Raw genomic sequence first — 25,833 nt, 5'->3', positions numbered from 1 at the left:
AGACCCCTACCACCAAGGCATGCAACTCCTTCAGTAGAGTGCACCACTATCTGAACATGCAAGCTTGGAGTGGAGTAAGAAGCTCCTCAAATGCATTTGGGTCACTCTCCAAAATGTCAGGTTTAATTTAGGAGATTAAAACCCTGTGCCATATCCAAACATGTTACTAGAGGCCAGTGTCATTTGCTTGGGGTTACCACAGTGAACTGCAAGCTTTTTGGGTAGAAAGTTACGGACTTTGATAGGCTTCTTCCAGAGTTTAACCCTTAGGTGAATTACTGTAATATATGCAGTACTTTAGTTAGTCCAGTCTGCCCTGACCACACCACTATATCAGTAAAGACATTTTGACAGATAGAACAAATAAGTGCCGTTTTGAAAAAAGGTTATGAATTAGTGGAAAAATATAAAACCAATTCATTTTGAAGACTGACCGTAGATTCAAGCCACTCCATAACACCAATGTAGTCTAAAGCAATAACTCGTTAAGTAATTTTCAGCCACTGACATTTCAACCAGATATTTTTCTGGAGTATAGCAAGCAGCATAACCATGGGACAGAGGCTAAAGCCACTTATGAAGGAACTCTTCAGCTATATATTTTAAGGGAACTGAGTCAACTGGGAAATAGGGGTTGTTCTAAATGGTATAGAAACAAGGTGGCTACTAGGACCATAACAAGCAGCCTTTCTGCTCAAAGCAGTGGCTGTCTTGCAATGTGTGAGAATCTGCTTTGGACTCTGTTTGGGTTGAGAGCTTCGTTGTTCTAATGGAGAAAGGAGCTTAAGCTAACATTACAAATAGAAAATCGGCAACTCAAAACGCACCACTAGAAGCAATGGGACAACATCATGAAGTACACAAAATAATGGATCTCAGAAGAGACGTTGGTCTCAGGCAAAGGAAAATACAAATTAGTCTAACGCTTCTAGCAATCATGCTTACTGGCTGGCACTAGGGGAAGGCCCAAAAAACCCTACGTCACTGGTCGTGTACCAATAAGAGTTAGCAAGCAAGAGGTTGGCTAATCAGGGAGACCATATGAAAGCCACACAGAAAATTTAGCTTAAACTTAGCACAGCTGGCACCTTGAATATGCTATTGAAGGTAACGCAGTCATCCCTGAACAAGACCCTTCGTGAATATGGACCAATTCTTGTCGAAGCCCTAAATGAACTTTGCTCCAAACTCACAACCTACAGCAAGCACAACACTCAATCCGAAGACAGAAGTGCCCATAGCAAATCAACGTATCAAATAAACAGAGGACCCCATAATATCAATTCGAAGTAATAGTTATTCTACTGCACCTTAAAATAGACAGCTGTTCTCCCCTTTCAAGTTCTTTAACACATGTGTATGCCTCCGAGGAAGCATAAACATTGGGTTTGTTGGGTTTGTTTAAACAAACCCAATATTTCTAACCAGCTACATAATTCACAGATGACATCGTTAGACGAACAGCCACCCCAAGATGAAGTAACAAATCCGTTTATGCGCTCAATTGCCCATTCAAATGAAAAGAAACTATAGCACTATTCTCTATTAAGCATACATCCATCAAGGGGGTGTGGCTTCAAGCGCGACCAAGATGGCCGCAAGCCTGTAAAGCGGCGTCTCATCTGTGCCCTTATCCTGTGATTTCTCCCGCAAGGGGCCCCTCCTGGGTGCTGTGAGCTGTGAGCTGGGGCGGAGGTGGCCCATTCACCCCCTCCCCCCCGACACATCGGCATGACGATCGGCACGCAAGGTCGCTGAGCGGCGGCCCGCAACCGCCTACGAGTTACGACCGGCGGCTGGGGGAGGCGCTGGGGCTTTGCTGCCGGCTGTGTACCCTACTGCACACCACGGCTTGCTGGGCCACGGCAGTTGAGACGCCAGAAGTGGCGGTGCGGCGGTGAGCGAGCCTCTGAGGGGATGTCGCAGGTCTGCGGAGGTCTATGCCCGGCGCGCACGCCGTGATGTACCGGCGCCTGGCCGATAAGTGAAGCGGGCGGCGACCCGCGCTACAGATACTGGAGGCAGCCAGCCCCAGGCGGAGGGCCTCTTGGCTGAGCAAGACGGGGGCAGGATACACCGGACGCTTCAGCCGGAGGAGCCCCGCGGTCCTGAACCCGCTGGTACATGGTCGCCTTGAGGTGGAAGAGGAGGAGACGTGCTCCTTGGCGCGGTGCCCGGCGGCCTGCACCACAGATACGGCGGCGGTCGTGAGGAGCGACGTGGACCTGGTAGTGCCTGCACCCCTGGACGCTCTGCCCCCGTGGGGGACCACTGTGGAGGTAAAGGGGAGATCAGAACGTGGGACGCTGCGTGGCGCCCGCAGATAGCGGCCATTTCGCTGTCACCCCCACTGCAGGCGCTGGGACCGAGACGGCCTGTGTTGGGTCAGTGCCCCAGCTGTGCCTTGCTGCGAGGAGTGGCGCCAGCAGAGCCCAAGTCACTGGGCGAGTAGTCCCATGCGTGAGGAAGCGGGGTCGTGGAGGACCACGGAGGAGCTTGGCAAGTGGCCTCAGGAGGCCGCGGCGGTCCTGCACCCAAAGACAGTCGAGAGGTGCGTCGCCCGATGGGGGTCGCCCAGTTGGATTTGGACGCTTCCCGCCCCAGCCCCCCCCGCCCCCCCTTTGGCACAGCGAACCCGCGAGTGTGGTAGTGAGCCTGAGACAACGGCGACTTTGGGGAGGAGAGACCCGCTGGGACTGGGCCAGACCTGTCCACTGGTCACCTAGACTGCAAGCAGATGCACCACTGCACAGCAACTGGTCATGGGCCGGCTACGCAATGCCCCAAGGGACAGCCGGGCACCGGTGGCCGGGCCCCGTCTCGGCGCCTGGAGACCCTGGCGCAACCCCACACACTGAGTTGCTGGCCACTAAACTGGATTCGGTGCTGGCCGCGGTGGAGCGGATCGGCTCCTCTCGAGCAGACGAGGTCATCGCTGGAGGCCCGCATCGATAAAGTCACGGTTGACTTCACGTTGCTCCACGCGGACCACTGCAAGTTGGCAGACAAAGTGACGCAGCAGGAGCAAACTCTTCAGGAAGTGCAACCTGTCGTGTCCACCCACACAGCCGCCCTTGAAGACCTAATTGACCGCGTCCATGCCCTGGAAGATCGTGTGGACGATGCTGAAGGGCGTTCTCGGCACAGTAATGTGTGAGTGGTGGGCCTGCCGAAGGGCGAGGAGGGGGCGACAGCCGGAATAATATGTGGAAGAATGGCTACGCAATTTGATAGGGCCTGAGAAACTCTCGCCGCACTTCGTGGTGGAAAGAGCCCACAGGGTCCCCACGCAGAGGCCCAGCCCAGGGTCCCGACCTCGACGCTTCCTGTTTAAGCTCCTTAACTACCGGGACAGAGATGAGGGGCTCCGTGAGACCAGGAGGATTGGCGACATCACAGTTGGCGGCGGGCAGGTGCACTTCTTCCCGGACTATACCGCCTTGGTGCAGAAACGCCGCAGCAATTACCTGGTGGTAAAGCGCCGCCTGCATGAACTGGAGATATCGTATGCCCTACTGTTCCCCTCCCGTCTGCGGGTGGTTACCACCGATGGCACCGGCTTTTTTGATACACCATCCAAGGTCTGGGACTGGCTGGAAGACACTGGGCGCAGTGATGGCGTGCGACTGCAGAGTTTGGAGACAGCCACAGCGCGGCAGGAGGTTTCGGCGGCGCAAGGGGAAAGGACACCGGCGACAGGAGGGACGGGGACTGGGGGTGGCTCCCAGCCCGGAGAGGAGTAGAATGAACGACAAGAAGCGGTGGCCACCCTCGGGTCCCTGGACAGTTAGAGATGACTGCCCGGGAGCGGGGTGACCTGATGACCAGCAGTTCATCTTCCCAGTCTACCGTGATCTCGGACGACCAGCTGCTGCCACTGGTCACCCCGCAAACATCGGACCAAGTAATGTAGTACGAGAGCAAAGGGGAATCTGGGGTCATCGCCAAGTGTAACCCCGGAGGCGGGTTCTGCAGCCTGCAGATTGACGCTCCATCGCTCCTGCCCGTGTGGTCAACAGAGGGGTGAGCTATGGACAGGAGAGGACTTGTTATTGGATCTCTAGGGGGCATTGTCTCATGGTTTGGACGAATACCCGTAGAGGGGTTCGCCCTGATGGTTATATTGGCCTGTTTGGCTTGTTTATGCACACGGTTCCATGTTAATGCGTTATGTTGATGGGTTTACGTTTCAGCTCACTAAATAGTCAGGCGAAGGCCCACCGCTCCCCGCCCTGGAGGGGCGCCCCTAGCCCCCGCCACAGACTTGCACTTAGGATTTCCGCATGGCCATTACAAATGTAGTCACATGGAATGTTCGAGGCATGCATACGCCAGCGCGTAGATACTCCGTCTATGCATACATGCAGTGGCAATAGCTCTCCTGCAGGAAACACACGATGTCGAGGGAACTGGGCAGGCTGCGCGCGCTGGAGGGGGCAGGTATATGGCACTACATGCTTGGCGCACTCTAGAGGCACGCTGATATGTGTGAGGGCAGGCACCCCCATTTGTCTGTTGGCAGGCGCTGGTGGACCCAGGTGGGAGGTACACCTTAGTACACGGGTGAATTGATGGGCAGCAAGTGCTGCTGGGGTCCCTTTAAGGGGGGGGGGGGGGGGGGGAGAAGACTTTAACTCCATACTTGATGTACACATGGACTGGTCCTTCCCGCCCCTGCGGGGCACGCAGGTGTGGGGGGGGGGGGGTCGAACGCCAGAGCCCTTACCGCCTGGTTGTCACATTGGACTCCAATTGACCTGTGGCGGAATGTCCACCCGGACGACCGCGTGTATTCATACTACTCAGCGGTTCACAGCCTCCATGTCCGGTTGGACAGGGTGGTGGGCACCCATTCGGTGCTTCCGTGGGTGACCCGTGCGGAATACATGGGCTGGACGCATTCGGACCACAACCCCCTCATACTGGGGCTTCGGTGGCAGCCTGATAGACCTCCGGTACCGACATGGCGCCTTCAGACGGCGGCTCTGGAGGATTCGGAGTTCCGAGCCTCCCTGGGCACAGCGATTTAACAGTATTTTGACCTTAATGAGGGCTCCACTGACAGCGAGCTGATAGAATGGGACGCTCATAAAGTGTACATTAGGGGCACTCCTTGGGAGCGACGTGGAATATTCAAAAGCAGCTGGAGTGCTCTTGCCGCCTTGGAGTCCAGCCTCCTCTCGTGCGCACTACGTGGAGAAGGTGGGGGTACGGACGAGTCGCTTACTGGAACTCCGGGCACGCCATGCCGAACTCCTAGACCGGCTCCGTTGCCTTAACTATGCGGCTCACTCTGCCTGGGTGCACGCTGCGTCAGATAGGGCCGGGCGACTCCTGGCTTGGCTGATTAGGCAGGAGACGGCTCGTGCTCCAATAGGTGCCATTGCTGGTCCTGATGGTACAGTGGTCCACACAATGGGAAATTCACCAGGCGTTCACGGCACATTATACCTCTGTACCGGTCAACAGGACGGAGGCGTGCGTGTGACCTAGACGAGTTCTTGGCAGCGGTGGAATTACCCGTGGTCCCGGAGGAGCAACATGCGACCCTGGAGTGCCCCCCCACAATAGAAGAGATAGGGGATGTCATCTCTTTAGCTTCGGGGAAGGCGCCGGGGCCGGACGGGCTTCCGGCGGAATATTACAAATCTTACCGAGAGTCACTGATCCCAAAGCTCCACAGCCTCTACTTGACCGCCCTAGAGGACGGCACACTACCAGCATCGCTGAAGGAGGCCTATCTGATTTCCCTGCTTAAGCCAGGACGAGACGCCACTCAGCTGGGGGTCCTATTGCCCGCTCGCCCTGCTCAATACAGACTATAAAATCTTGGCGAAGATACTGGCGGAGAGGCTGGCGCCAGTGGCCCACGCTGGTGCACAGCGATCTCAAAATGGCTTTGTGCCCAAACGCAGCACCTCTTAAATCTGCGGCGTTTTTTCGTGTAATGGAGGAGAGTACCCGACACTGGCCCAGGGCGGGCTGCCTGGTCTTGGACCTGGAGAAAGCCTTTGATTGTCTGGAATGGGGGTACCTGGTGACGACACCGTCGCGATTCGGACTGGGGCTTGGCTTTCTTCAGCTTGCAGCTCTTTTGTACAAAGGCCCTACGGTGCGAGTGCGCACTGGTCCGTATGTCTCGGACCCCATCAAAATCGGCCATGGCACTAGGCAGGGATGTCCGCTGTCGCCCCTCCTGTTTGCGCTTGCAATGGAGCCGTTGGCGGCGACGCTCCGTAGGGATTTGGCAGATGGCATCCCGCTGGGAGATACGACACCAGGTGTCCCTTTATGCGGATGACCTCCCAGTCTTCGTTAGGGACGTGTCTTCTATCCCTGCGGGGCTGGAACGCATCCTGTCCACCTTTGAACAGCTCTCGGGCCTCGAGTGAATGCAGCCAAATCCTGCCTGTACGCCTTCAGAGACGACACCCGGACTACCGCCTCGGCGGGGTGCGGGTACAATGGCAACCGGACACTTTGCTATTTAGGTGTCCAGATCTATCGCCGACCGGCAGATTTGGTGGGACGAACCGTGACGGCGATCCGGACTCAGATGACATTCTGGAGCACACTTGCCCTCTCGGTAACCGGCCGAATAGCGCTTGTCAAAATGGTAGTGCTGCCCCGTCTGTTGTACTAATTTGCCAATCTGCCGGTGTACATACTGGCGTCCTTCACGACCTTTACGTGCTCCCTCCGCGACTTTATATGGGGAGCAGCGCGCCACAGGGTCGCGTTGCCCAAACTGTCTCCCCGTAGGCCAGGGCGGGCTCGCGATGCCATGTCTCGAACATTACTATCTGGCAGCGCAGTTGCAATGGGTGGCCCGGTGGCTGGCGGACAGATGTCGCGAGGACACTGCGACGGCGGAGAGCCCCCCCCGCTGACGTTGGCTGAGCTCCTTAGAATCTTTCATCCGACGACGGGTGCACTACGGCCCAAGCCACTGCTGTTAGTGGTGGCGTGTAAATGCTACCGTAAAAGTCTCCGGCTTACCAGTACCAGGCTCTCGTACGCTCCGGCTATACCTCTGGAGGGCTCCCCTTGTGGGCGGGGCACGCTTGGGGCTGCAGAATTGAGGGATTGGCATGCGGCCGATATCCACACTTTGGAGGACCTATACCATGAGGGGGGCCTTCTGCCATTCACAACCCTTGCGGAGGAGACGGGGCTGGCGCAGGGCCAGTTCCTCCGCCATCGGGCACGGATAGAGACGCTGGCAGGTCACTGGGGAGACTTGCGGGAAGAGCCGGAGCAGCACTCAGTGGTGCAATACCTTCATGTCATGGGCCGAGGGGGCCACCTGATTAAATGGTTCGCAGCGGCCTTGCGGGCGCATGCGGCGCCGAGCCTAGGGGCATTACGCGAGAAATGGGAGGGGGACCTTGCCCGCCCTATGGTAGATAAAAAATGGGAGAGGGCGCTACAGGGACCGAGGAGGGTACCTAGAAATATGAGATTCCGCCAAATACAGTTTCATCCTGCACAGGGCCTACCTTACGCCGGCTGCCATTAACAGATATTTCCATCGCGTGGATGCATGCTGCCCCCGTTGTGCGGAGGTTGATGCCGACCTGCTTCACATGCTGTGGGGCTGCCCGGAACTGCACGCATACTGGCAGACGATACACGGGGTGCTCCGCAGGTGCACGGGGCGGGAGATTCCCTCTGAGGGGACCACTTACTCGTTGCACCTCTTTCATAGGCCGCCCCCGGCTAAGGTTGCCTCTCGTTTCATAGATCTGGGGATCATAGTGGCGAAGCGACTTCTCACCAAGTGCTGGAAGGCGGACGCTGCGCCGCATGTGCGGGCATGGCGCGGCTCTTTTCTGGTCTGGGCAAAGGCGGTGGAAGTGGCACTTCAGCGAGAGGAAACACTGGGCCTGAGGGTGACGCCAATTGCATCCCAATGGGGGATATGCTGCAGGTCCTGCTACAATCGGAGGGGGTGGCCCTGGAGGGGGACAGTGGTGCGCTGCAGGAGCTACGCTAGACGCTGGGGTGCTGTCTGCCCTGTCCTGTCGAGGCGTCACGATGCTGGGTATGACTACCTTGACAACGATGACAGTGCATGCCACGGCTCGGATAATAGTGCATGAGGTTCTCCTGGAGGCGGGGGCCGGGGGGAGGAACCCGACGGGAGAGGGGTATGAGGGGGAGGGGCCTCTGAACTAGAAACTGCGAGCTGCTGTTGGAGGTGGTTTTAGTTGCTACGCTGTAGAGGGGACAGCTACCCAGTTACAGAATGGGGAGTTTAGCACTGTTTGAATATCTGTTTGGGGATGCACTGGGAAAAGCACACATTTGGCGACAGACGGCGATATGATGATCTCCACAAGGGCCGAGGTCGCAGCATCGCGCGGTGATAGATTTACTCATGGCCCCACAGGTTGCAACTTTGGACAATGCTACATGCCACTCATTTGGTGTAACATATCCAGATTGAATGCGATTTGTAATGAGACTTTACCATATGATTGATGTAACTATGCTCTCTGCTAAACTGAGATGTACTGTATGATTCTAACTACAAACTCAAACAGATTTCTAAATAAAATAAGTATACATCCATCAAGAAAACCACTGAAACCTGTGCATCAATTATCTGAAGATCAACAACTAGAAGCAAAGAACTCTGTACCTGCAAACAAAATACTACTGGTCAGAAAAGCAAGTCAGGAAAACTAGTAATTTGCTACCGGCCGCGAGCACGAATGTGCCATTATGGCCACCACCAATACAGTAGTCTTTTCAATGATTTACTGACAGATTGTGCAGGTGTAAATAAGGGATGGGTGGTGAAGTTGAAGGTCATATACAAGACTGATTTTCAGACAAGCTAAATTCCTCAGCTTAAATTTTGAATCGGTAAGCGGCAAGACCTAGAGCATCCATTTTGAAGCACAATACCACAACTAGCATGCACAAGACTTCTATTTTACAGTAGCAGCCAAAGGCCTCGAGTGTTTCTCCAGTTTCCCCTCAGAATAAGACCATGTATTGCTTGCAGCTCATCCAGATATACTTACTGGCAGGAGGAAGTCTATGTTACAGGCAAGGAATCCGAATGAGATCTGATCAGCAAGAGGTTCTTGAACACATTACTAAGAAATACGCAAGTAACCGACTGCTAGGGACAGGGTTACTAGAATACATAAGTGCAGACTATTATAGGTTCACAAAACCTGGAACTAGTGGGCAAAGAGGAAACAACATTGCTCAAGATGTGGAGATGTAAACCTAGCTCTTGCTGAAAGGATAGAGTAGAATACTAGCAGGGGCTTTGCTTCCTCCTCAACTGCAAGAGATTTGACCATGTGAAAGTTGGTAGCAAAACCAACCACATGAAGTCAATAAGGTCAGAAAGCTATGTTCACATCAGACCAAAGATCAAGAGTATCTTCAATTGAGGAACCTACATCTCCAACAGTCTCAATCACGATCCATTCCCAAGTTCCATCAGAGCTGCCTTCAACTTCTGACAATAAAGACATGCAGAATTCGGGTGATGAGCTGGACCTCCATAACCAAGCTCTTCGGTGCAAAGTTATAAGGTGAAAAAAAGGAAGACTGGAGAAGTGTTATGTAAAGCTTGTACGAGGGACGTAATTTTCATACAGCAGTGTCTCCCTGTGGGATGCATTGCAATTAGCATCAAAAGTGTCTTTTGAAGAGGATATTCACCCTTGCAGGGGTGAATTTCCCCAAAGAGTGGTGATGAGTAGTTGAAATGAGGCAAAATGGACTTCAGGACATTTCAGTTATTAGAAGAAAGCAGGATCATTCCTAAACTGGAAGAAAGGAACAAATGCACATTCTGGGGCATGGTGAGGAGAGGGCTTGAAACTTCAGCCAGCCTTTGCTTATCACACATTTTATAGTGTAGGGTGTTTGGTTTTCAGCATAGCAGCTAAGCAACTAAGCATCTGAAGAGCATAGTTCCTTGCTAATGAAGAGAAAGAGGGTTACGGAAGAGCCATACACAGCAACATGCATTCTCCTTTCCTTGAAAGTTTTTGCCCATCTGGCTAGCTCCTCATCCTGGTCTACTCCTCATAGTTTGACACGCTTAAGAAAGCAGCGGCCCACACACAGGACAGACACTCCTCGTGGCTCAATACAGAGTGAAGCGGCGTTACTTGTAACATTTCTACAGCACTACCACATTAACACTACAAATGATCAATACCTTCTTCCATACTGTAAGCCCTTTTGGTCTGAAGTTCAGTGACTATGGTACTAGGAGACTACAGTATGATCAATTAGCACCAACCCTTTGGCAGAGTCCATATTTCCTTTAGGATTAAACGCTTCATCCTTTTCACCCTCATACATATCATAATGGACCACTTCAGGCTTGTTCTACCCATTATACTAAAGAACTGGCCAGACCGATTTAGCATACTAAGCGGCATGATCAGGCCGTGCCCATAGGTAGATAATTCAATGAAATAGTTTTGCAGATCTTCAAGTTTCAATTTAGTTTAGGAGAACTTGTGCGCCTGGCATGTAGAACGCTTCCTCCAATTCACGCAATGGAGTCTATTATTAAATAGGAAAATGTAACACTACCAGTGTCCATTTCACCACAAAGGGTACAAGGTCTGGAGTCTGGTTCCAGGACAAGTCAAGCACTACCTGGGTTGTACCCAATGAATAGCCTGGAAAGTGAACACCATACTATGTGTGAAATGAGAGGGTAGAGCCCATGCACGCAGCACCAAGCATTTGGTCCTATTTGCAACATGGTGCCATGACTGGATTCAGGCTTACGAATCCCTTGTTTAAGATTGTTAAGTCTTGGTTTTGGGACTAGTTTTCATAATAGGAAGGGCACTTTCTCCTTTCAATAGGTGTCATAATATCTCCATGTTTGTCTCAACTCCAGTCATCAAATGACTTTTGCAAGATGCCATCTCACCTTGAGCAATTGGTTTCAGATTACTCTGTCCCTAGCAACTGACCAGACAATTTCTCATGTTGCTATTTAACCACTTTACTGGTTGTGAACGTTTATTTCACCTGCATAGAACACAATGTCACCAGGGACGACTGTAGCCGCAAATGGATAAATTCACACAAGGCCGATGGCATCAAAGTCTTGCACAGAACAATGCAAGAGCCCATTGCAAAGGATTCCATTCCACACGACTACTACTGTATACCGTATAATAACCAAGCTCAACAGGTAAACTCCCAACTTGTTCCTTGTGTCTGCAGTCCTTCAGGCTTCCCAAATTAGCGATCTGGTTCAAGTGAAAGGGAGTACATCCCAACTAGGAAGCAGTGAATGTTAAAGACAATGAATATCCACTGGCAAACTACAAAGCCCTCAAAAATAAGGAAAAGCCAATTTATTTATTTCCAAGTGTCTGGTGTTAAGTTCAACATCCAGGACTTCTTGAGAAAGCACAAATATAAAAACAACTCCGTCTGAAACAGTGCTATTTTGAAGGGAATAAAAAGGATCCAGTGATTAACAGTCTGCAGTAAGGAGGAAGGTTGGGGGGTGGGGGAGGAACTAATTTCAGGCTAATGCAGACACTACCGTTGAGGAATGAAAGCGGCCAGCGAGTGCATAGTAGTCACAGAAGAGCAGAGAATCCTGGCAGTTCAAACAGAACACTAATACTCCCTGTCTGGAAGAATCACAAAATATTACAGAATAATAAAACAAATTTAGTAAAAGATCGAGAGCCATTCCTGTAGACAACTACAAAAGCTTACATCTGTGCATTGCAACATGTACGCGTTTAGTTACATATGAGCTACAACCAAAATAAGAGGTTCTTGCTTTTTTTCTGCCATGGGCATCAGGGGTAGAGACTCAACTGCCTAGTCATTTTGCTAAAAGACTACACCGGCAAGTCTAAACTAGGAGGAAGCTACTTTGAAAGGAAAACAAACTGCCATAAGGGAATCTTGCCAGAAAGCCATTATCAGAGTACATTATAGGCTTGCATTTGGGAGAGGGTGCAGGAGCATACATTCTAATGGGAAATACAGATGCAGGAGAAAGCAAAATTTTAGCTGAGATTAAAGTAAAACTTGAGTGCGCCTGATCTGTACCAAAGTCAAATGCAGTGGCAGAGCCTGCTGTGCACAAAAGTCTATTGCAACATTAGTGCAAGATGGGAAGAGTTTGCACTGCAAGAATTCATAGGCTGCGATACACAGAAGCCCAAGGTTTCCAACTGGCATGCACCTGCAGCATGCCAGTCCAGAGCACAGTTAGTTAAAAGCTCTTGGAGTACTAAGCGAGCCTGCAGCCAGCCGCATACACACTAATGCACAGCAAGTAGGCACAACTGGCATCACACAATTTACAAGTTCTACTGTAGAGAACTGTATGCGCTACTCACAGCATGTTGCATACTGACAGCCTCCAGTGGGTAATCGCCTTTAGCAGTCTCTCCTGACAGCATGATGCAGTCTGCTCCATCCAAGACCGCATTGGCAACATCGCTTCCTTCTGCACGGGTTGGACGGGGCTTCTTAATCATACTTTCCAACATCTGAAAGAGGAAACAAGTGGGTTTAGGAGATCAAATAGAGAGCACATGGTTAAGATTGGATCTTCGGATATGAGACAGCAGTACAAAAATTAATACCAGAAACCACTTGTGTATGATCTTGTGTGTAAAGAATGTATAACTGATAGGGGCAAGTAAATTGGAGGAAACAAAATAAAACGCAAGACAAACGACTACACCATGTTTTATTAGATTCATGGAGTGGAAGGGAAAACACTAGGTTCAAATATTGCTGGACACTAGATTAGAAACCAAATAATCAAATTTAGACTTGGACAGTGCCAATAGGCAAGGGTGCTCGACATCTACGAGAAGCGGAATACATGGTCGTGAGAGAACACACAGACTGCTCACAAATGCGTAGCAATTACAAGTGGATGGCATGCATTTATTTACATCGCGCGCATACTGTATACTGTGTTACATTATATGTAAAATACCTGTGTGGCACATATTACTGGCTTTCCTGCTCGGTTGCAACGCCCAATCATCATCTTTTGGGCAAGGAAGACTTTCTCTGCAGGAATCTCAATTCCAAGATCTCCTCGTGCCACCATTATTCCATCACTGGCCTCCAGGATCTCATCAAACCTAGGTAGAAAGAGGGCAGTCAGCACAAACAAAAAAAATAATAATTTACTTACCTTCGGTAACAGTTTCTGGTGGATACAGCATCTGCCTGTGGATTCCTCACCTGCTTAATAGCCCCTGCGCCAGCATTCTGCAAAATGCTTTCCTATCTTACCCACGTTGACAAGGATGTCATAGCACAGCTCCGCTCGCAACTTCGAATGAAGTCATCGGAGCCATAAGAAGACCTAGTCGGCATGCTGACGTCAGTTAAACCCATTTTGTTTTCCGTGCCACCGAGGCACATACATAACTCCCAGCACTTCCTTTCGGCGAACTGACTGAAACTGACCACGAGGACAAATCAATGGCAGTATTCTTTACTGCTTTTAACCCCTCATCTCCATTACGCGTTTCGGGCATCAAGTGCCCTTGATCACATAAGGAGACTGCAGTACGCCATGTTTTTTATATATGCTTTGTGAAAACACCCACGTGGTAATAGACAGTGAAGAAACACTTTGATTTATGTTCAAGCTCATCCAAAATGCATGGACAGCTGTAAATAAACTTTTCCTTGTTGTGCAACACAATTTGATCACATATTATTGGAATATACATGTAAATTCGCATTTATAGTGGTGTGAGTTTTAAATAAATATATTAAAATATATCAAATATTTAAAACTAAATAAATCTGTATAAATAATTTAAAATACACATTATATCACACAATGAATATAAATATAGAAACAGTGTGCAAATTACAGCAAGAAAAACATGACTGCATAAATGCATTTTATCTTTCCAGGTCTAATTATTTTGTATCAGCATAATACTTTAAGTTCTTTTTTACGTGATATTTAAATAGTTAGTATCCGCCTAAATGCTTCTATTAGATTCATATGACTTGAGTTTTACATTCTATTTCGATGCACATGCTCTTTAGTGAGCAGATTTTTGTAAAAAAAAAAAGTGCCTCAAATTTGTGCAAAGAATATTGGTGCATTATTTATATATTAAAGTGCCTAGTGCATACTATTTTAATAAATAACTCAAAAGATAAAAATATGGAGATTTTATCCTATAAAAATAATTTAAAAAGGTGTTTATTTAAAAGCGAGAAGCATTTGTAAATATTTACATTTCTTATGAACAGTGGGCGAGGGTTTTTTCACGGACAATTATTTACGCATAAAGCAGGATTATATTTTGATTTTTGAAAAACTTAATCAGATCCAGACCCATAGATTAACAGATATTCCATTGATCAACGTATGCAATTAAGCTATCCCATGATTCCAATGCCGTTTACTTGATTTCAGATTTACATATAATCCATGAAAGGGACCAGGTTATAAAAAAAGTTATAAAAAAGTACGTAGATCAGTGTTATTTAATCAATTCGGGAATTTGCTATCAAGTTCTAAAATAAACTTGATCTCGCACGGTCTTAATTTTTACCCGATTTCCTCCTCTGCGTGGGGCTGGGATAGAGTCACATACATACAATTGCAAAACCAATAAAAGCATAGAGAAAGCAATAGACCAAGCATTTCCCACTATTAAAACAAGCATGATTAAGACATTTAAAACTCATGTTAAACAGTAAAGCATCTTTTTGGTAGAAACAGTTGGACAACAGGGAGGCGGGTGGGACAGTGAGGAATCCACAGGCAGATACCAGAAAAAGTGTTACCGACGGTAAGTAACTTGTTGTTCTGATGGATACTTCTGCCTGTGGATTCCTCACCTTCTGAATAGAATCCCAAAGCCGTACCTCTCCCAGAGGAGGGTGTCCACCTGACTAGACGGGTTTAAATAAAGAAGTCTGGTCTGGCAAACCTAGAAAAGCCGACAAATAGCCCTTAACAGTGGCCACAGCAAACCCTGCTGGGCCAAGGACAGCGAAAACTGAACATCCCAACAAGTGGGCCTTTAAAGGATCAATGGATCTCTCCACACCATTTAACCAATCTAGACCATCTCGATGAGTAAACAGACTTGGTTGAGTGTCGCCTGGACAATAAAAACGACAGACAAAACTCAGGTTGCCCTGTTCAATCTCCAGGCATGAAGGCTCTGGAGGTGGAGATGGAGAACCTGCCCCTGCGACAGGAAGTCTGCCCCGAGAGGGAGCAAGAGCAGAGGGTGCGATGAGGTGAAGATCTGTGTACCACGCCCTTCTTGGCCAATCCGAGGTGATCAATAGGACTTGGGACCGGTCTTGGCGAATCTCTCGGAACCCGAGAAATCAAGGGTATGGGAGGAAACGTGTAAAGGAATTGTGAGCTCCAATCCAATTGAAATGCCTCCCCCAGCACTCCCTGCATCGTATACTGGAGACTGCAGAACGGGCAGTTCGAGTTTGTGGGTGGGAAACTGGTCCAACCAAGGAGACCCCCACATCTGGAAGATGTGATGGACCATGGACAGGATGATTGGCTGGGGAGTTCGCACGTGGATCTGAGACAGCAGTCTTAGCTTAAACGGTTTGGCGGTGACGGAGTTGGATGGTTTTGGACTTTGCTGGAAGTGAACCCCCTATCACATCAGCTGCCGGTCCCCTGATGGGGGGTTGCGCTGCCACCGAAACCCCTGGGCCACCCCGCCGTCCGTGAAGTACATAGAGGACGAGGATCAGGAAGGGACTCCATTTCCCGGCGTGCCTGCCATAGACGTCACCGCACACACCAGGAGGCTCATAAGTGCCAGCAAGGGCTCCACCAGCGCAGGATGTGCGCGGGGGTGCCAAGGGCGGGCCCATCTGCGCCCGTCAAAGCCCAGAGGAGGCCGGGCCACACCATTGACAATTGAACTGTAAGCTTGTATTACATACATTATATTCTGCTTGAGTATAGTTGATGATCCACACCACGGCTCTGCAAATCGGAGTAAACAGAAGTTGGGTGGTGGGATTCTAGGTACCCTATATGCATTTTTAATTAGGGCAGAATCCGCATTGATGCACAAGATTCAATTGACGGAGTGTAGGCTATCACTTGAACCTCCGATTCCAACTGGTAGATGTAGTTCCACAGTGCAGCCTTCCAACAACCAATAGGATGCACCGCCGACTCTGAAATACATAGTATCCAGCCTCACATGACAAACACCGATTCAGTGCCAACAATCCCTGCCATCCTACACAGACAGGAAAGCCCACTAAACATCCATGGTTACCACCAGGGGAAAGAAGCTCAATGGGGGCATGGTCGGGGAACAGCCAAATAAAAAAAAAATAAAAAAAAGGAAAGGCCGCAGACCAGTAAAGCTAAATCCGCCAGCCCCAAGAACCGCCAAACGCAAGGCAGCTACCACTGGTAAAACAGGAGTTTATCAACCTGTAGTAAACTCAAACGATAGTACAGCAGACCATGCAACTAGTACAGCCCACCTAGTTAATACATCCCCACAGCTCAACTTAAATGACTTATGCGGAGTGAAAATGTCACCCATGAGCGACGGTTTACTCAAAAAAGATTATCTTGGTTGATGATAGATTAAAGAAAATTGAACAGGGTATTTCCAGTACAAATCAAATAAACCCTAATCACTCTAATGTACAGGAGAATGGTGGGATAGTTAAACAGGTGGGGGGGTACTAGATACAGTGCAAATGGGAATCCTGGTTAATGTTTGAAACAATTCAACTTCTATTGCAACAGCCACAAGTTTAGCACAACCGTTCCGTTAATTTAATTAATGGTACATCTTTGACAACGAAGCCGCAGCAAGGGGAGAGTGGCATTAGGAATAGGCCCATAGAGATATGAGGCAAGTGATATCAACCCACATACTTCTTTGCATCTCTCACCGGAAGCCACTCCGTACACAGTGGTTCTTGCTAACGTCCCAGAGCTCCCAACTGGTGCCCGGGAACATTGGTCAACCTTAAAAAAAAAAAAAAAGCTTTATATTTGTTGGGTAACAGGACAGGGATAAGAGACAATCTCTTCTCAGAGTTTAAAATGATACGTAGAATCCCCTGGATTGGGAAGTCACGCAAGTCCCTACCAGGTGATTGCGTGGTCCTTGGTTTCAGATCACCAACACTGGTTCAACACATACTGGAAACAGCTGGGCATTCCTTTACCAAAGCAGATGTAAAAATACTTCTGTTGGTTTTTCTACAAACCGCAGAGCACATCTAGGTTCAATGAGTGGCGGGGACCTTGTAGATTATACAACCAGAATGATTATCCAGTGCACACAACCAATTTGAAATCCTCAAATCTAGAGGAAGTTGATTGACTGGGAATAACCAACATTCTTCCCCCCCCCCCCCTTCCATTACCAGTTCTTAAGGAATACAGGGGGTGAAGAAGAGTATGAGCGTGGGTTCTTCCACCCCTGTCATGCTGTCTAAATCTGAGGAAGTCTGTCGGGGTAAACAGGCTTGCAGTTCCACCAGTGTAGGTGCGGTGTGTTCGCCCCCATTGAAAATAAGTTCTAGTGGTATGGCGAATGGAACTGAAGAGATCAGTAGTATGTTCCCATAACACAACTAGCAATCTCAGCTATGGCTTACCGGAACAAGACCTGGAATTTGATGTCGAGGTAACCAGTGGTCGTGATATGATTAATAGTCTTTTAAAGACTTTTATGACTATTTGCTTCCTGGAATATCGCATGGTTGTCATCTAAAAACCACGTCAAGACTGGACATCATTTATTAATGGTTTTGATGTCTGGATATTCCAGGGGACCTGGTCCTTGGATAGAGTATCATCCAGGCTTTTTAAATTTTTCAAAGGCTGCTACAGGAAGGGGGGGGGGAAGAAGACCGATCGGGGGGGGGGGGGGGGGGGGGGGGGGAAGACCGATCGGTGGGCAGACCTGTTGGGTTAGACAGGAGGGAATAAAGGTGGATGAAATATCTAAAGACAGCCCGGACACTATGGTCATAAGAGTTCGTTCGACCTATGGTCTTGATATATGGATTATTAATGTTTATTCAAGAGAGCAGCTGGGCGGCAGGGGATCCGGTGTGGTTACTGCTCTTGAAGGTTATCTGGATAATTTACAGGGTACCTGCAACTTGCTAATAGCAGGTGATGAATTGTTTTGAGCCCCTGGACCAGGAGGATGGAAATCTTAATGAAGGACGCACAATGGAACTTCCATCAGCTAGAATTAGGTCCCATTTAAAAATGGAGAGGCCGCATTACAACTGAAGGGCTTTTGTCTGGAAAGGGGAATGAGGGCAGCAAATGGGAGGACGAAGTCAGATAGGCAGGGTGCAAATACCTTTGATAACGGATTAAGAGGTAGCCAGATAGACTACATTTTTATCAAGGTAGAATTTGTCATCCGTTCTGAATATGGAGGTCCAGAAGCGGACCGAATGATCACAATCCATGGCTTTAAATCTATACGATGAGTTTGTTATCCGAACACTAGGAAAGGTGTGTATAGTACAGAAGAGGTCACATTAACCAACGTTATGGAGTGTCCAATGGGCAAGGATTGCAAATAACGAGGGAGAGTTGGCACAGAAGAGGGTTTTGGTAATGGGTACAACAACCAAACTTTAAGAATTTGAAAAAGTTTTTTTATTAGAAGTCGTATCCCTAGGAAGAAGAGTACTGCGAAGGCAGGCTCTTGGTATAACAGCTCTTTCAGAAATGCTTACAAAACTTTATCGAGGGCCATTAGATCTAAAGATTTGGGTAAAATCAGAAAGGCCTGAGAAAATTTTAAGAAAGTGCAGTTGCAAGAGAAGAAGGAATGGGACGAAGACAGATGGCAAGATTTGCTGTTGGCATGCAAAGGGAGGAATATGACAATTTTGGCAGTTCGTCAAATGGGGGTAGTGGTGAACTAAAGCAGATACCGATCAACCATGTCGCCCCAGTTCAGTGGGTTGCACATTACGAGGCGCCGTTCCAGTCTCCTAATTGTAATGGAGATCCCCTCATGGCCACTACCCAGTGAACCCCTGTGTTTCACCAGTTTAGAGGTGGAGGGTTTTAAAACTAAATTCCAAGAGGTAGGGCCCCCGGTCCTGACTGCATACCTGCAGATTTGTTTATAAAGGAAAAAGAGCTCTGGGTACCTTCTATTAAGTTATTGGCGAATACCATAGCCAGTGGTGCCCCGATACTTGGTCAGGTGCAGAAATACTACCGATATACAAGGGTGATCGTTCACAACCAGGAAACTACAGGCCTATTAGCCTGATAAACTGTTCAGAAGATTGTAGCCAGACTAGTACAGAATCCAGGCCTGGATAGTTGAGACTTTGACACCCTTACAGGCAGGGTTTCGGCCACACACAAGTACCCTCGACCAGGTCTTCAGGTTTGTGTCAATTTACTGGCAGGTGGTTATAGGAGGGGCACAATCTATGCGGCCTTTGTAGATTTAAAATCCGTATTCGACCTAGTTCCCCGTGTGAAAATGTGGAGTGCCTTGGTGGAAATGGGGAAGCCTCCGGAAACGGTGGCTATTCCAGTAAAATTACATAACTCAACATATGCGCAGGTCCTCTGGGGTAAGCCGGGGGGGAAGTCAGAGGTTTCCTGTTTCCAAGGGGGTAGGTCAGGGGTGTGTACTAGCTCCTACCCAGTTTTTTTTATTTATTTATAAACAGGGTAGTTCAATATTTTATTAACTACTCCACTGACGCTCCAACATTAGCAGGTATGAAGATACCCTTGCTCCTGTTCGCAGACAATATCCAAGACAGGGCTTGCAGGCCGCTCTGTCACGGTTTGAGGTGTTTTGCCGTGACCATGAGCTAAGGGTTAATGCGGAGAAAACAAAGTTCATTGTGCTCCATAAATCTAAAGCCATCACCAGGAGAGGATACATGAACAACGTGCTATTGAAGCAGACGGACGTATTTATCTATTTGGGTATTACATCAAGTACTGCAAATATACAACTCAAAAATTAGCCTCGCAATATTATACGGTGCCGAATTGTGTAGCTTTGATAATCTAACCCCCCCCCTAGCACAAAAGTTGGTTAGATCACTAGTTGGTCTTCCGAAGTCCTCTCCACTTATGCCTCTCTATTTAGACCTGGGCTGCCACAACATAGAGGACGCAGCACGCTTTAGACCATTGGCATTCTGGAGAAGACTTTGGACTACTCCTGAGCTTTCCCTGTACACCAAGGCACTACTTCAAGTAAGGAGGTTGGGTCGACTGCATGAGATCCCATGGTTGACCAATATTAAAATCACATTGTCCAACATGGGGAGGAGTACCTTGTGGGAGGACCCAGATGCTACAGCATTTCCTCCTAAGAAGATCTACAAGGCAGCATACTGGGATATGGTTAAAATTGAGACGTTTATCACAAGGCAGACATTGTTCAGGGAATTCCTAGAAGTAAAACATGAGGTTAAATTGGAAGCCTATTGGGACCTCATTTATAGGCCGCTTGATCGGCAATTATACCACCAGTTCAGAGAAGGTGCTTTACCAATAAGAGCGTTTACAAGCAGATGGCTCTTATCAGTGTGTGATAAATGTATCTTTTGCCATGGTCACATTGAGACCGTAGCCCACATTCCATTTGTCTGCCCAGCTTACCATCTTCCTAGGACTAAATGGCTCAAACCTGTCTGTATGAATTTGGGTACAAGGACCGCAAAGGAAGCTTTAAGGATTCTAAGGTCAAATACGACAGACCTTATTGTAGTTGGTATGGCAAAAATTGATGGGTGTGGGCTATTCGAGTCAAGAAAATGGGGTTAGAGTAACCTCTATTGCAAGAGGGACCAGACACTAGGTTAAGAATGTTAAAGAAATGATTATCCGTTGATTTTCTGCTGAACTAAGGTTAAATTGGTGGCAACTTGGTTTTAGCCCATGTGATATGATAAGTTGAATGTCATGTCGCATTTTAAAAATTAAAATTGTTGATCATGTACAATGTTTAATAATGGCTATAGATTTAATTTTTTTACAGAGATCTATGGTCATGGTTGGTCTTTTTTTATTGGAATAATGCTACGAGATGAAACCTTTTTTATATATTAAAATACTGAATCACCATCTTTAATGATTGAATAATCGAAATAAAAAACTACGTTGAATTGATTGACCAACTCTGGATTAAGCCGCCACTAGATATCGGCCGAGTAATGCCCACTGAGACTGTCCGCACAAACATTCAGCCATCTGATGGTTCTGAGCCCAGGACCAGAGTCGCAGAGCCTCCACAGACGATGCGACCCTACACCTCCCTGATGTACCACATCACGGTAGTGTTATCCGTCAGGACCTGAACCGACGGACAGCGAAGGCAAGGAAGGCCTTTAGTGCCCAACGTATCGCCCGCCATTCTAGAAGGTTGATGTGAAGTAACGTTTCCTCTGGAGACCAAGACCTTTGACCTCCGGATCCCCAGATGAGTACCCCACCCTAGAGTTGGGGCATCCGTGATCACTGTGGCCAGGAAGCTGAAAGGGCTTCCCTTGAGTCGGGTTGCCCTGCACTCCACCAAGTCAACTCCGCTGCAGCTTCTCTGGATATTGACCTTCTCCCCAAGATCTCCATTGTGTTGATACCACTGCCTGCGGAAGCACCACTGAAGTGTCCTCATGTGCCAGCGCGCATGACTGACCAACAGTATGCAGGAAGCGAACAGACGAGCAGGCGTAGAAACTTCAGGACTGGAACAACCGCTCCATCGTGAAACAAAGGAATCATCTCCTGAATGTCGAGAACCCTCTGCGGAGGCTGGAATGCCCGACAGTGTCCAGTATTACCTCTATGAACAGGCAGTGCCAAGAAGGCACTAGGTGAGATTGCGGTACATTTGAGAAACCCAACTTGAACAGTGGCGTTGCTTGTAAATGGTGCAACACCAACTTCGGAGACTGCTTTCAACAGCCAGTCATCTAGGTAGGGGAAAACGGGAACCCCTGACCCGAGATGTGCCGCTACCACCGCCATCACCTTCGTAAAGACTCGAGGTGCGGAAGTCAGACTGAATGGAAAAACTGGTAGTGTTGCGATCCTACTGTGAACCAGAGATTCTTCCAATGCGACTTCAGGATGGGGAGGTGAAAATATGCATCCTGCAGATCGATGGACACCATCCAGTCTTCCTGTTGCAGCGCAAGAAAAACCAGAGCCAAGGTCAACATTTTGACCTTTTCCTGCCTCAGGTAAAGATTCAAAATCCTGAGGTCCAATATCGGCCTTTATCGACCGTCCTTTTTGGGGATCAGGAAATGCGGGGAGTAGCATCCCTGACCCCTTTCCTGCTCCTAAACCACCTCTATCGCACCTTTCTGTAACAAGGTAAGAACGTCCTGCTGCAAAAGCAGTAAGTGGTCCTCTGAACACCAACCCTGGCGAGGAGGGTAAGGAGGAGGAAACAACAAAAAAAAAAAGTGTACCCATTCTCTACAAGATGTAAAATCCAACGATCTGAAGTGATCAGTTTCCAATCTCGTAGAAAGTGGGACAACCGGCCCCTTACTGGACCAACATGTTCTAAGAGGGGGGCTATAGAAATGCTTTCCTGAAGTACCAACGGTGGCAGGAGGAGAAGTGGAGGAGGATTGCTGCAGAGAGGCTCCCCTAAGACACCCTTTATTCTTCCCCCTCTACGATTTGTATTAAGGGTTCTGCTGCTGGCCCTTTTGAGCCTGCTGCTGGCCACGAAAGGAAGCAGCTCTTCCAAAACCACAATACTGCTTGTAGCCATACCCCCAGGACTGCACCTGGAGGCCCAGAGACCTTGCAATAGCCCTGCCATCCTTAAAAACGCAGCAAGGCAGAGTCAGCCTTTGACCCAAATAGTCTTGACGCATCAAAAGGGCAAATCCACCAGAGTCTCTTGGACATCAGGAGAAAATCCAGACGATCTAAGCCAGGTTTGTCTTGTCGCCACAGAAGACCCCGTCACACGAGTCAGAGTCAGCAGTGTACAGACCCGATTGGATCACCTGATGGGCCACAGCTTGAGAATCAGAAAGTGCCTCCAAGAAATTATTACGATCCTCTTCAGGCAACTTGGGAGCTAGCAGCTTGACTGAATCCATCAGGGCATGGATATACCTCCCAATAAGACAGGTTGCATTGGTGGACTTTAGAGCCATAATCGCAGAAATTAATACCTTCTTTGCCACCTGCTTCATTTTTATAGAATCCCCATCACCAGGTATGGTAGGGAAAGAAGCAGAAGATTGCTTCTAACAAGAAGCCTGGACCTCCAAGCTTTCTGGAGATGGATGTGAAGACAGAAAAGCCGGCTCTCCAGGAAATGGAACGAGAAACTGCAGGAGCAGACCAGAGCTTCTGCCAAACTTTCATTATAGGCTCCGTTAAGGCATCATTAAATGGTAGCAGTGGTTCAGAGGCTGAAGTTGTATTAACAACCCCTGTAAGGATATTAGATTTTACCTCCGCTGAGGTAAGTCGCAGATCAAGCAATTCAGCTGCCTTCCTTATTACTACGTGATAAGGAGCAATGTCTTGAACCACACAAGCCTTCGGGGATGAGAGATCATATTCAGAAGTATCCAACCCACTGGCCTCCTGTAAGCCCTCAAACTCGTCCAGACTCAATTTCTCCTTCCTCCCGATCCTGTGCATACTCAGTCTCTGCGCCTCTCTCCTGGAGCGCTGTTTAAGAATCTGGGTCGGTGGCTCCAAGCGCGGCGAGGACATCAACGGTGATGGAGGAGCCTCAGCTTCAAACCAAGTCGATTGAATTAGAGGCAACACCAACTAGACAGCCGAAGGAGTCCGCGGAGCAGAAGTGGAAGATATTGGAGCCAGGAAATGCCAAGCCGGACTGGACGGCAAGAATGGCACAAAGGGTGCTTGAGCATAGTGGTGAGGCACACCCAAGTTAAAGGCCAAAGGACCCATGGGGCCTGAAGGTGCACCAGATTAAGGGGCCCTGGAAAACATCACATTAAGAATATGCGTAGGGTCTGAACCAGGAACAGGAGGATATGGATACGTACCTTCCTGAAGCTGAACCACCCGAGGCTGAACTGGAGCAGGGAACGGCGCCCGCACAGGTGAAGCCACACGGCCTGGAGACGACTCCCCGTGTGTCAGACATAGCAGGAGCCGGAGAACCTTCATGCGATGAAGAGCCCTTCGACGCCAGCAACCTCGGAACCAGAGATGGAAGCAGCGTCACCTGTGGAGATGAAGGAGAAACAAAGTCCTGTGTTCGAAGTCGCTTAGCTGGAGAACACAACCGCGAAGCCCTTACCTTCGATGAACGGCACCTCTTAGACTTCTGTTTTCTTTATTTTGAAGTATGTGAAGACGAAGTAGTTTAACAACCCCTCTTCTTCATGGCTCTGGCTATAAACAGCTTAGCCTCACGCTCCTTAATGGCCTTCGGATTCATCTTCCCGCAGCTTTGGCATCCGACATCGTGATCTGACGATAAGCACCAGAGGCAATCATGCGGGTCAGTGATCGACATGTGACCGCCACACTCTGCAGAGTTTAAACCCAGACTTCCTAGAAGTAGCTGTTGGAAATCAGAGGATACAAAGTTCTCTATAGGAAATGGAGAGCCCCCTAGAAAAACCGTTCAGCGTAGACGGTGTGGAAAAAAGGGAACGGACGTCAGCACGCAGACTATGGTCTTATGGCTCCGATGACGTCATTCGGAGTCTCGAGCCGAGCTGTGCTATGACGTCCTCGCCGGGGGTATTCAGAAGGTGAGGAATCCACAGGCAGAAGTGTCCATCAGAAATACATTTATAGAGGAGGCGAATGTAGGTTACACACATGAACACTTAAAGTAAGCTAAACAAGTATACTGCTAAATAAGTATACTGATCTCTAGACTCCTGCACAAGTCCCACACAATCTGGGAATTTTAATTTTATTTAGAACCAGATTGCAAAACGAGCCAGAGTTTATTGGTACCAGAACTGTATACAACAATGGGTCATAACAATCTCCGGATGTCAAAATGGCTTCAAAAGCAGAACTATGAATTGAGAAAATTATAAACAATATCTAGGCCCTCCACCTTCTGGCTTGCAGATACAACTGCTTCTATGCAAACTCCAGTGAAGAAATTAGTTACGTAACTGCAGTTATCCAGCATTGGTATCTTTCATAGATTCACATGCTTGAATCATTGCCTGTCGAGGTGGGAGTCCCCGGTACATTTATACGGGTAACATTACATTAGACATAGAAGGTAACAGACCTAAGGCCTTATATTTAGTAACATATCCAAGTCCTTATTTTATAAAAAGAGAACCAATTAGTTGACACCACCCAATAGAACCTTCCTGGAAGGAGCTCCAGTCCCTCAGATTCTAAAGTACTGTGCATATCCAGAGATGCAACTGAGTATTAATTGAGCCCTTCCAAGGGAGGCGGGCAGGTCGCATGTGAATCTAATATACCAATACTGGATAACTGCAGTCAGGAAAGTAACATTTCTTCTCCAGTAGTAGGGTATCTTTCATAGATTCACATGCTTGAATCTGAACAAGCAGTGATGAGCACATTGCCATATACATAAGCCGTACATATACGGCTAGTCAACTATGCCATATACATAAGCCGTACATATACGGCTAGTCAACTATTTCTTCACAATTATATAAGAATGCATACAGATAATTTAAATACATATAAATACGAAACAGCAAATGCATAGTTTCCAATACTGGCATAACGAATAGAAGAGAACAGAGAAACTTGCATTAGAAAGGTTGGTGGAATGGAAGGAAGGCTCACCTTTATTGAAATAAAAAGGTCTTAGCACCGCC

General features: G+C 48.4%; 1 protein-coding gene across 7 annotated transcripts in view; it reads right to left on the bottom strand.

The window, feature by feature from the left end:
- PKM (pyruvate kinase M1/2) overlaps positions 1-25,833 on the bottom strand; it is a 106,068-nt gene that overhangs the window by 35,912 nt on the left and 44,323 nt on the right. For all 7 annotated transcript variants that reach the window (XR_014978796.1, XM_085643952.1, XM_085643954.1 and 4 more), the window contains exons 7-8: positions 12,977-13,127; positions 12,366-12,518 (exon numbers count right to left, since the gene is read on the bottom strand). Coding sequence is in view for 6 of the 7 variants with exons in the window: in XM_085643952.1 (XP_085500078.1) it covers positions 12,366-12,518; positions 12,977-13,127 (304 nt within the window). In the remaining variant the exon portion in view is untranslated. The remainder of the gene's footprint in view (positions 1-12,365; positions 12,519-12,976; positions 13,128-25,833) is intronic.

Source organism: Triturus cristatus, chromosome 3_1 (genome assembly GCF_964204655.1).
Source record: "Triturus cristatus chromosome 3_1, aTriCri1.1, whole genome shotgun sequence".
Lineage (NCBI taxonomy): Eukaryota > Metazoa > Chordata > Amphibia > Caudata > Salamandridae > Triturus > Triturus cristatus.
The sequence above is the reverse complement of the archived record's forward strand: the minus strand, read 5'-3'. Positions and strand labels throughout refer to the sequence as shown.